At 40.2% G+C, this 12,630-nt stretch overlaps 1 protein-coding gene across 1 annotated transcript in view; it reads right to left on the minus strand.

Moving 5' to 3' along the window:
* trpc5a (transient receptor potential cation channel, subfamily C, member 5a) overlaps positions 1-12,630 on the minus strand; it is a 64,814-nt gene that overhangs the window by 13,890 nt on the left and 38,294 nt on the right. Inside the window, exons 10-12 of the mRNA XM_035675826.1 lie at positions 11,799-11,938; positions 8,055-8,255; positions 7,283-7,404 (exon numbers count right to left, since the gene is read on the minus strand). Coding sequence (XP_035531719.1) covers positions 7,283-7,404; positions 8,055-8,255; positions 11,799-11,938 — 463 coding nt within the window. The remainder of the gene's footprint in view (positions 1-7,282; positions 7,405-8,054; positions 8,256-11,798; positions 11,939-12,630) is intronic.

A 12,630-nucleotide genomic window follows, 5' to 3' on the forward strand; every position in this document is an offset into this window, starting at 1 on the left:
TCTCTCTCTCTCTCTCTGTCACACCTTTCCTCATCAAGCACAATTTAATTAATCTTTAGTATAATTATCTCTCCTTCTTCACCTCCTCTACCTCCCTTCTCTTCCTCACACATTTTTCTGTAATTTTTCATTTTATCTCACCTCACTTGTCTTCCTCCTCTCCTCTTTATTTTGTTTTTTCTTTTGCTACATGTAAATATTTGCACTTAACAAGATCAAATTTGCATTTTTTGTTGTTTTCTGTTGCTTTTGATTAAAAAAGCCATTTCCTTCTGGCAATTCTTTCCTCCCTCTTCTCCTCCTTTTATTCTCTTTTCCATCGTTCCACCTCCTCTCTGATCCTCTCCTCCACTCTCCTTGTTTTTCTTTCCCTTAAAAACAACTTTATTTATGAGTCAGAAAATATGAAATTAAATAAAAAGTCAGGGACAATATAAAAAAAAGTAAAAAGTTCTTCATGATGTGCTTTTATATTACTTCCTCCTGTCTATTCTTCCCATTGTTTTCTCTCCTCTCACCTCATTGTTTCTCTTTCCTCTCCCCTTCCCAACTCTTGTATCATCTCCCTTTCTTGTCTCCTCACCTCTCCTTATCCCCTTCTTCCCTCTCCTTCTTCTTTGAGCAATGTATTTATTGATTTATCATTAAATCAACCATCAGCATTAATATGAAATATAGTAATATGATATAAATGATTCCCTCATGAACACCCAACTTGTTTTTGAAGGTATATATTTTATTTTAAGCCTGATTTGGACCAATACCAGCACCCTAATTCAACATAAACTGAATTATTTTCTCAGCGTTTAGCAAGTTCAGGGTTCCCAGGTCATTTTCTTGACAATACAGGACAGCACCTGCTCACAAACTGTCATATCGTTTACCGGTTAACCTAATATTGACACATTAACTTTAAATTAAGTTTTATTCCTCCTTTTTTAATGATGCAGGTTCACGATGAAGTGTCTCAGGTTCAGTACAGGCAGATGGTCGGTGTTTATATTATCTCACCAGCCAAATGTTTAGTTTTTTCCTTAATCAATTAACATCGCTGTACATGTATTTATCAACCATTTATTTACATTTTGCGTCTGGTAAACCCGCTTTTAAGTGTCATGCTGCACACATTATCCTACCAACAGTAGAGTTTAAAATACACACACAGGTTTACGTAAGCTACATTTTCAGGTTTTCCAGAGACGCTCTTACACAGAGACACACATTTATGCAGGTGTGATTTTTCCCCCCTACCTTTATTCAGCAAACAACCCTCCCCTACTCTGCCTCTGATTGGCTCTGACCCTGACATTTATTTCTAACCCTAATCATCTCACTCCTCGTGTGTGAAAACCTGACCAACCAAACCAGCACAGGCCACGGATACCTAGCTAATCAGAGGCAGAGCGGGGCGGATCTTCGCTGAATGAACAGGGGTGTGTAGACTCATCGGGAGGTACTCATGTGGACAAAAATCAGACCGGTACTCTACTCACGAGCACTGGCCCATTTCAGGAACTGATCCAGGCACCAACTGTAGGTGCAATCTAGCAGAAGTTATCATCGGTTTTGCATGTAAAATAGCAAAATCAGTACTTTTATATTTTTCATCCCCTTTTCTTCCTCTTGCCTCCTTCCCTCTCCTCTCCCCTTTTGTTTCCTCTCCTCTCTCATCTTTCTCTCCAGTGAGCCGAGTCATAAACTGCTACAGCTGATCCTCACAGCCACTCAGTCATTTCACCGTTATACTGGTACAGTTGTGTGGGAGGCAGGCCGAGAGAGAGAGAAAGAGGGAGAGAAGGAGGGAGAGAGTGTATTATTGTGTGTTGGTGTGTGACACAGAAACATTATGTGCAGTGTTTCTGTGTGTTTAGAATTGGCAGCCCGACAGCGTGCAATTAAATCATTCCTATAGTGCTTATCTTGCTTGGGAATATGTTAGATTTTCTGTGTGTGTGTGTGTGGTCTTGGCACCAGTTTACAGTGAAGTCGCTGCAGCTTGTTGTGATTATGAGCGACTGCAGACTCTGTATCGTACAGAGGAACAGTGGATCACTGTTATCAGGGTTCCCACTCTTTTTAACAAATCATTTCCGGGGACCTTTCTTTGACATTTTCATTACATTTGACAAGTTTTACAGGACAGCACTCACTAACAAGCGGTCGTATGAGCTGCGCTTTCAGGGCAAATTGACTATATTAGTTAAGTAACATTTAAATTCAAGTACAATTTATTTTATTTTACAGAAAATACATCTCCTGCAAAGTTAAAGTTTTTCAATTAACGTCACTGTGCATGTATTTATCAACCACAGCAACAAGAACTGTGGTCATTATTAGGCTGGATGCATGTACATATTAGGATTTCGCTCGCAGTTGTGGAAAAAACTGATGGTTTATAAGGGTTTTGGATGGCACCGACAAATGATCCTGCTGATAATGGCGTCAGATCAGACTCAGATCACTTCTTTGTGTGGTTCTATAGGGCATGTACAAACAACATATTTTTTTAATTTGGAAGACCTTTGACGATAATACCTCTCTACTTTTACTCGTAATGGATTATTTTTACATTGTTTTTAAATGGAGGATCTGTGTACTTGCACAAAAAAAAACATCTTCACAGAGAGAACGTGAGCCAGATAAACACCACTGAAGCTTTATTTTGCTTTAGTGCATATCTTTGCAGATATACGCTAAAGAAAGAAAGATAAAACACCAAAATAAAATATATTGAATCTATGATGTAAACGTTTCAGTCACACATCAAAAGTTGTATCTCTTCTAATTTTTTTTTTACGTGTTTCTGGTCTAAACATGCTTCTAGAAAGTCACCAGTCAAAAAAACACGCTGAAATAACTCATTTACTTTATTTTTCTGTGACTATTTGGTTGGAAAGCTGTGTACGTTAGATTTGGGTTAAAAGGCCTCGTCTGGTGAGAATCCAAGATGTGTCCATGCTGAGGGAGAGAGACATAGAGAAGGAGTGCAAATCCCAGAGAGAGAGAGAGAGCGAGAGAGATAGATTACTGTGTGTGTGAAAGAAAAGTGGAGGAGTATTTACAGCGTTTGTGTGAAGGCAAGAAAAAGGGAGAGCGAGGCAGAGACAAACAGAGAGAGAGATCATGCTTCATGGTGTAAAACGATCTGACACATTAACGGTGATAAGTGTGTGCGAAGTACTGATGAGTGAGGAGAGGAGGGAGGCGACACATTGGGGGGGACACCTGAGCAGAAACAGGAAATGATCTCGAGAAATAACTCAGAAATGTTGATAAGTGTGTGTGAATTATAGAGCGAATGCAAAGCTCACACACACACACACACACACGCACACACACACACACACAGAGGAAATAATCTTTGCATTGTAAACTCATGAATGCTGATGCAGGCCGGGTTCGCTCTGTTTGCATAATGCATCATCTCAGCCGTCATCGCGTCGATCTGCTCACTCGTTTAGCTCCAGCGTGAGGCTGATTTCTTTCCCTCCGACCCACCAGCGGCATGGCCGACGTACAGATGACAAATCCTGACGTGATCAACATATTTTTTTTTTACTGTGATTGTTTGTTTGTTTTCAGCGTCTCAGCCTGGAGAGTAAAAAGCAATGACTGACTCCTGAGCTCAACACTATTCACTCCTTACTCACTCAGGTTTCCTTGCCACTGGCGCCATGTGTTTGCTCATGGTAGGAATTGGTCTCTGTAAATAATTTAATAGTGTCTGTTATGATTTGGCACGGGACAAAAAAGAATCTGTATCCGGAAAGGTATCACAAGTTTATGGATTTGTATCCAGATGTATCATATTATATCATATTAGAGACAGGGTTGTTTGTTTATTTACATCCCTGTTAGCTCTTACGTATATTTACAATAAGAACATTAATATATTTACTTCAATCAAAAAGGATGCATCTTGCAGTGAACATATTACTGTACATTCATTATGAAAGCCTTGTTTATATATATATATATATATATAATATATATTATATATTATATATATATTATATATATTTATATTTATGTATAAGGACTGTTTTTTAATCTCCACTCTTCCGGTGAAAGCTAATATTTCCTGAAACGATCTTCTGATTGGATTCTACTTGACACCTGAAAAAAAACATAAATTTTACCTGAAGTCACAATCCCGACATGGCTGACAACTTGCCGAAAACCACTTTGGTTAAGGTTAGTAGGGCTGTAAAAATATATCATTTATCAACTGAATGGTCGAGGACCTGAAGGGATGGTGGTGTAACAAGAGAAAAAAGGAAATTACAATAAACAAAAAAGACAAATACTTCAGGGCACATGGGGGGGTTGGGGGATTACTTCCCCGCGGCTATGCTATAATTGTATAAAAGTCACCACAAAAATACCACGGGGCACATCTTAAACCGAAACACTGGCGAGCCGTGGGACGCCACAGCTGTTTTCTACTACAAGACTGCTGCTGTTTTCCCAGCACGAGAGGCAAAGGCTGGGTGACTTTTGTCCTGTGGAGTGAATTGTTGGGATATTGAGGTAGCACAACGCTGTGTCCGAGGCTTTTTAGCGAATACCGACCATGATTTGATGATGTGACGCCTTTGTGCGGTTGCGGCGGTGGCTTTCCAAATGTTAAATTGAAATGGAAGAATAGTTAAATTTAGCAGCAGCACTGTATCTTAAAATATTTACTTAGTACTTTAAGTAATTGCGGGGGTGCTAGGTATCTTATCGAGGACTCTTTAGACGTGCACTAGAGGAGCCCGGGATCGCGAACGCCAACCCTTCTGGATTAGTGGCACGACCGCTCTACTAGCCCGAAGGGTTAGCGCATTTTTTTCACGTTCAGGTGGAAAACTGGTACTACCAACACATTTCACCTGCATCGATAATCCATCTTAGATGGTTCACTACGGACTACGACACTTTTTAAATAACACTATGTGATCTTTGTTTGGGCACTGCAGATCCTGTCATTCGGTCCCAGGGCTTCCACTGTTAATCTGAATCAATTCCAACAATCAATACAGCTATTATCTAACACCAAACCACACGCCTCAATTCAATATTCAGCCCACTGATCTGCCTGGCTCTCACTTGCTAGAAAAGATACACTGCATGTGTGTGCTCTGTGTGTGTGTTTGTGTGTGTGTGTGTGTGTGTGTGTGTGTTGCAGAGCTGCCATATGAGGCATAATTCAGACTCGGCCTCTCAATAAGCTCAACCCTCGACTCAACAGTCTCTCGCGGTAAAAAAAAAAATCCCACATTAATATTCTTCATGTCAACCGAACGAGCCCGAGCTCCTACTCGACACCAAAAATCGTTTCCATATCATTATCTGGTGCAACGATGCATAGGAGCAGTGTGTGTGAAAGCTTAAATAATCGTCGATGCAGCATCTTGACACACACACACACACACACACACACAGAAAGTACTTGGACAGTGTGTGATTGTCAGGGTGATGTGTAGTAAAATATTCAGTCATTGATCCAGACAGCATTGAAATGGATGTTTGCATCACTGGTGGCTGATATTGTCACAGTTTTTATTAGGAAACATCACCAAAACATCAGTTTATTTACCATCCAGAAACTGACTAAAGTTATTTTTGCACACCCGATGATAAACTATAACCATTATTCTAGTACAGTATAGAAGTATAATGAAATTTGCCCTCTCATTTAACCCCTTCCTAAGTACTAAGAGCAGTCGCCACTTTACAGCACCAGGGGACCAATTCCTGATCTTAGCTAGTGCCTCGGTCAAGGGCAATAACTGGAGAATTAACCCAATAAAACTCAGGCGGACACACAGGGAGAACGTGGAAACAACACACAGAAAGGCCCTGTCCCAGCCCGGCATCGAACCTGGGACCTTCTTGCTGTGAGGTGAAAAATAAAATCCAGACATTTATGGCCATATCTAGTATTTTGAATGCTGAAAAATATATATGAAATTCAGATTTAAGGGCCAGTGTGTAGGATTTGGTGGCTGCAGATTGTAACTCCCTCGTTTCCCTATCTAGAGTATAGCGACACTTTGGCCTACTAACAGTTAGCTAAATAGCAACATCGGCATGATAACATGCTTCCATTGACAATGCTAACATGCTGACGCTAAGCAGGTATAATGTTTACCATGATCACCATCTCAGTCTAATGTGATAGCTTGCTAATCTTTGCTGAAAGGAAATTTGACACTTCAGGTCAGCACTTGCTCACAAACACTCATGTAATTTACTGGTAGGCCTAGCATCGATATTAACTCCAATTTTATGCCTCCTTTTTCAGTGATGCAGGGTTTATGATGTTCCTCGGGTTTGTTACAACACTATAAAGTATGCTGCAAGTTTGTTCCACTCCACATCCGTTGTGAATAACTACATCGACTCACAAGGCTGAAATGAAATGGGAGTGTTTAAAATGTTTTTCCGTTGCGCTACACATCTCTAACCCATTTTGAAGTGACGTACCGTCTGCCAACAGTCGAGTTAACAACAAACTATGCACCCAGGGTTACATAGGGGATCTGAGTGAGGGGCTAAAATAAATATTTCCAGAATATTTGGTCATTTTAATCAATTTTCAATAGTCTCTAAATATCCGGATCTTCCAGTGGGAACCCTGGAATTAGAATAGTTTGTTTTGCAGGTATTGCAGCTATTTAGTCATAAAGGTTCGGGTTAGGTAGATCAATAGACAAACTATCCAGAGCTGGGCGCTTTAGCATGGCTAAAAAACATAAATAACGCAGTTTCCATTGTAAAATCATTGCAAGGTGTTAAATCTGAAACAAACATCGCTTTTTCAAGAATAAAATAAGGGTCACAGGTACACCAGGTGACAACAAAGTTGGTTATTTAACATACAAATAAAACTACTGTATGTAGAGCTATAAAAGAACAAAACAGGAACACATACTAAATCAGATTACAGTTAATGTTTCTGTGATTATATTTTATACACTGAAGGCATTTTTAGACCAACAGATTCCAAAACAAATACAGTCATAACTGCCTATAACTCACAATTAGATTTGTCTCTTGAGCACGACATAAAGCATATAGATATGGCCGCTGACAACCATTAATAAACAACACATTTCAAAACATTTAAATAGTGCATTGTTTCCCCCCCTTTTGAAGTCTTCACAAATGTCCACTTTTACTTTATGTGAGTATCTAACCGGCGCAGTATCACCTCCTTTGTTGTGTTTCACTCCTTTACAGACCATTAAAGACAGCACACATGGACACACACTGCGTTATTATGGATGGTACTCACGTTGAGAAGGCGTTGTTCTGCCTCTCACAGCGGATGCCCTTGCAGTTGTTGTGTTCTTCTGAGGCCTTGGTCTCGTAGTAGAAATAGAGCTGGTTCAGACCGTTAGCGAACGCCAGCAGGACCTGCGGAGCGGAGACATTATTCAGTATCACTTTAAGCATGGTGGTGTTGACTTATATCACAGGAGTAATGAAGACAGTGTAAGGAAACAGAAGTCATACGAGCAGGTTTTTCTGAACCTGACATTACATTTTGTTACAGTGATTGACCCTCTGGTCCTCCGGGGTATTTTAAAACACGGCTTTCTTCTCAAACAGGACACAAGCACTATGGTGTTACGTAAAGCTGCTACTCAGCGAGCATGAAGCAATGTGGCTCCTGTGCCTCGGGCTCACTGGGATTGATTTTAGGACTTCAGGGAGCTAAGCAGTCCTCGTGTGGATTGTGTTGTAGGTTAGGAGCTCCCCTGGGAGGGAATTAATGAGTTCTGAATGAAATGAAACAGGCCTGTAATGTCCTTCTACCATCGCTGAAGGATACAGTGTGCTGAGGATTTCTCTCTCTCTCTATTTCTCTCTCTCTTTCTCTCTCTCACCATCATCAAAGACTCAGTTTGAGTATAGACACAAAGCTATAATAGAAAAGTATTCAGACTGAAATATCTTCACAATCTGCAGCTTTACTTATCTGGATTGCGACAGATTTGTGATGCATATATTCATTTGCCTCCATACAGCTGGTTGTCATTGACACGTCACTTCTGAGGTCTTACCAGACAGTAAATAAACAGGAACTTGAGGATGTCCAGCAGCATCCTCCCCAGTGAGATCTGCAGTGGCCCGAGGTGGGAGTTGGCGGTGAAGAGGGAGATGAGTCTGAGGGAGCTGAAGATGTTGGCGATGGCGAACAGAGCTTCAGCTATCAGCGTCGGGTGCCACATCTCCCACTCCTCCCTGGGACGAGAGGAGTTATACTGGAGGAAGGAGGGAGGAAGAAAAGTTCTGTTAAGATTGTGGCAACACAAGAAGCATCAATGAAAAACACACACAAGCTTATATAGCTGAATTACAATTACACATTGCTGGTTTTCTGTCTAATCAGGAGATGAAAACATGGATATAAATTTATATTTTGTGTTTAGCCTAGCTTAGCACAAACAATGGAAGCAGGGGGAAACTACTAGCTTACTCTCCACAGTTAAGATAAGAAACAATGTGTAAATGAGACAATTTTGGAGCAATTAGAAGGCTTCTTTAATGGAGTAGCTGCATCCAGTCTTTGTGCTAAGCTAGGCTAAATGCCTTCTGGCCCAATATGAACACACAGATAAATTAGGTCTTTCTTCACCAGAAAAAAATCTCAAATGCCTTAAAAACCTAAAGACAAGTTTCCATCCAATTTTTCTTTCTAAACTTTATGTGTGTATTGCCCTTTAAGCAGGGGCATTTGCAGACTGGTGGCGAAGTGGGGCACTGACTTATGCAGAGCTGGCATTAAGTTTGAGTCTCAGCTTTAAAGTCATTCCCAATTTACACAGTTCTAACACTGTTTGTGGATCCCAGTATGCAGAAATATTCAAATACACTAAGAGATAAGTAATACATTTATTCCAAATGCAAAAAAAACTGCATGTGATTAGCATAACGTGGGCTTGTGGGTATCCATAGGGGCCATTTTCATTCAGATATCTTCAGTTCAGAGGTCATTGGATCCCTTTGAAAATGGCCATGCCAGTTTTTCCTTCGCCAAAATTTAAATTTAAAACTTTGGAGCGTTATTTAGCTCCCTTACCGACATGCAAGCACCACATAGCTGGTAGCAAGGTCAACTAGTTTCATATAACAGTATATTCACTATCTAGCTTTAAAACCAGAGCCAGTGCCACCACAGCCCCCCCTTTGGACTGAAGTTAGTAGTATACTGTAGGTCGATCGTATCATTTAACCCGCACCTAAATGGATTTATGGAGTATTATAAACGTCATAAATCTCCCTCAAGCTCGCTGCAGATTGTTTGAAGCTCCACACAACTTCCTCTGTTTTTCTGTCATGTGTGTTTCTCTGGATTCTTTCTCTCCTTCCGTCTATCAACTGTCTTTCAAGCTCTCATTTTATATGCCCCCCCCCCCCCCCAGCGTTCTCTGTTTCTGTTACTTTATTATTTTTTTCTTGCTTTATTCATGTGTCTGTCCATCTCTCTTCATCCCGTTCCCACTGTCTCTCTCCACATCTCCCTCGGTTGTCTCATGCTTGACTTCCTTCTCATTCTAAATTCAGCCATTAGACTTCCACGGGACGTCTGTCTTGTTAACTCTGCCTCTATTAGCATTCACCGTACACACACACAAACACACACACAAACACACACACACACACACACACACACAGGGGCACTGCCAGAAACATGCACACAGATGCACACTCATTAATTTATAGACTCTCTCGCACCTTCTCTCAGATGCACTTGCGTCTGTCTGCATCTCTTTCTCTCTCTCTCACTCTCTTTCGTTCTCACACACACACACACACNNAGATATTAATGTAATGTTTTCTGTAAGACATCTCCTCACCCTGAACACCACATTGAGAGGTTCAAAGACTAGTAGATACTACAGGACTGTCACAGTTTGAAGGGGTGTTGCCTTTCATTAAAGCTTCAACTCATGCCCGTCTGTCCAAACAAGTTAAACTGCTTCTGTGTGTGTCTGTGTGTGTGGTAATATTATAACGATGTTATGTGTTATGTTATATGTATGTGCACACTTTATATCTATATGTGTGCGCTTATAAAACTGCGTGTATGTATATATGTGTGTGTGGGACCTGTGTAGGAGGACCACCCGCCACCATCGGTGACTCACAGCTGCTGCAGATGGCCCGGCCGTCTGGTGTGTGTGTGTGCACGTGTGTGTGCATGTATGTGTGTGTGTGTGTGTGCCATTCGCTCTTAATAAATAGATAAATCTTTGTATGCATGCAGAATGTGCAGCCATACAAAATATTATTGATGCTGAGAGCTTTGATGTAAAAGTGAGAAAATGACTGCATCAAAGCAGCCAAGTGGAACTCTGCAGAAAGACTCCAATTTGTTGTTTTACAGGTCAAAGGTCATGACTGATGTTCACAGTTTATATTATTCAGATTGTTTGGTTCCGCATGTCATCTCATATTATTGCTCTTTGCACGTCAGTGTTCAGCTCTCTAATGAAGGTTCTTGCTGATGTTGTCAAAATTACTATGAAGGTGTTAAAAGGAATATTTTTATGATACTGTTTCATTAAATTTCCTTTAATTTTTCAGCCATCTGTATCGTATTGTATCACGTTACTGTGAAAACATGAACCTGATCATAGATTTTGGGCTAAAGGACTAAAAGTCTGCACATAAAAACCTCAAGGACATCTGACGGACTCTCCGTCATGCAGATTCTTGTAGCTTTGCAAGCAGGGTTTCAGTTTCATTTGAGCTCTCTCTGGAAATAAACACTTTAAAAAATGAATGAAGATTTGAACACAGCTTCTCTTTTTGCCTGTGGTAAGGACTCATGACCTCAGAGCCACTCTGAGCTGTGATACTGTCAGTGGGAACGAAGTACGTTTACTCAAGTACTGTACTTTACTTGAGTAGTTCCATTTTATTTTAACTATACAACTCTACTACATCCCAGAGCCAAAAATTGTACTTTTTACTCAACTACATTTGTGTAGCTTTAGTTACTCTGTGATTATGAATGTTTATAATAAGCTGAAGGGTTAAAGGTCCAGTGTGTAACATTTAAAAGAGTCTATGGGAAGAAACAGAATATTTGTTTTCATTAATGCAAAATCACCTAATAATAAGAATCATTATCTTTTTGTTACCTTGGAAAGAGCCTTTTATGATCTACAGACGCTGTGGGTCGCGTCCCATGTTGAACAGCCATGTTTTTACCTGAACAGACAAACCAAACACTAGCAGTAGAGAGGCCCTTTTGTGATTTTTGGGAGTTTTGGAACCACCGTAGTTTCTCCTTTGAGCTTGTAACGAGAGGAAGTTACACTCTCCAAAGACATACTGGATCTTTAAGCGTTTCTTTATGACGAAACATTGCTCTATAGCGCTACTAATGGTCACAAACTAAACCAAAGTTCGCTGCAAGTGGTGTGAACAGCTCTTAACTCACAGGGGGAGCAGAAATTAAAGCGTTTTCCGTTCTGCTTTGCGGCTGGTAAACCCGCCTTTAGCGTGCAGTTTATCCTAACAACAGTTGAATCTCAATCAAAATGCACACCCAGGTTCATCTAATCTGAGTGAGGGACTAAAATACAATTTAAATTCTCCAGGTCAACATATATAAACATATATATAAAACAAACTAGTTTAGGTGTGGGAACCCTGCTATTCAGGGAGATGTATGTACTACATGTATATATTCTAGCATTGTATTGCGTTTTGTTGTTTAATGTCACACTGTAAAGCACTTGATCTGCATTTAATGTGTGAAAGGTGAAATATATAAACACACACACGATCTCTACCTTAACGTAGGCCACGATCTTCAGTGATATGGTCGCCAGGTACAGCGAGTTCATGGCGAAGTCCATCAGGTTCCACCAGTCGTGGATGTACTCTGTGAATCCCCCGTCCCACATCTCCTTAATCTCTGCCCAGATGAAGCCTGAAACACACAAACACACACACTGAATACATAGAGCTTGAAGAGTGGAGCATTAACAAACACAAACAAAGACTCTTTTATCTATTTCCATCTTCAAATGCCTCAGTAGTATCAATATCATCACATCTTGGATTATTATACATAAAAACTTTCAGGACATTATTTAGCCAGCCATTAGTTTGTGCCACGGTTTACTCCTAAAACACATTTCAGGGGAAAGCTAATATTTTTCCTAATTCAAACAAAACCAAAGGGTATTTACTGTAATTGGGAGAAGATGTGTCTTAATTACAGTACTGTGCGAATCTAAAGTGGTATTCACTGTTGTTTCATTACAGCCGAATTATTGCGATTTGGATCAGTTGTCAGCTAAACCGAAACTTAAACAGCGGAGTCGTTCTGGGATCAAAGACAGAAGAGGGAGTTTTGATATGTACGCGCTCATCATATCACAGGTTTTCGGTGTCTTTGTGTATTCCTTTCCTTCCTCTCTTTCTTTAAATAAATGACTCAGTATCTCACACATGCACAAAGACTTTATAAACCAGTGGTGTGTCCAGGACAGCCTTACTGTGATGAAGAAATCTCTTTCAGACAGTAAAAACAACAGATTTCAGTAAAGGGGAAATAAAATACTTCTTATCTGTTTAGTTTTTTTTCACTTTGTTGCTATTCATCAATTGTGTGTGTGT

This window comes from Morone saxatilis, unplaced genomic scaffold (genome assembly GCF_004916995.1).
Source record: "Morone saxatilis isolate NCDOM2014 unplaced genomic scaffold, NCSU_SB_2.0 Contig4, whole genome shotgun sequence".
Classification (NCBI taxonomy): Eukaryota; Metazoa; Chordata; class Actinopteri; family Moronidae; genus Morone; species Morone saxatilis.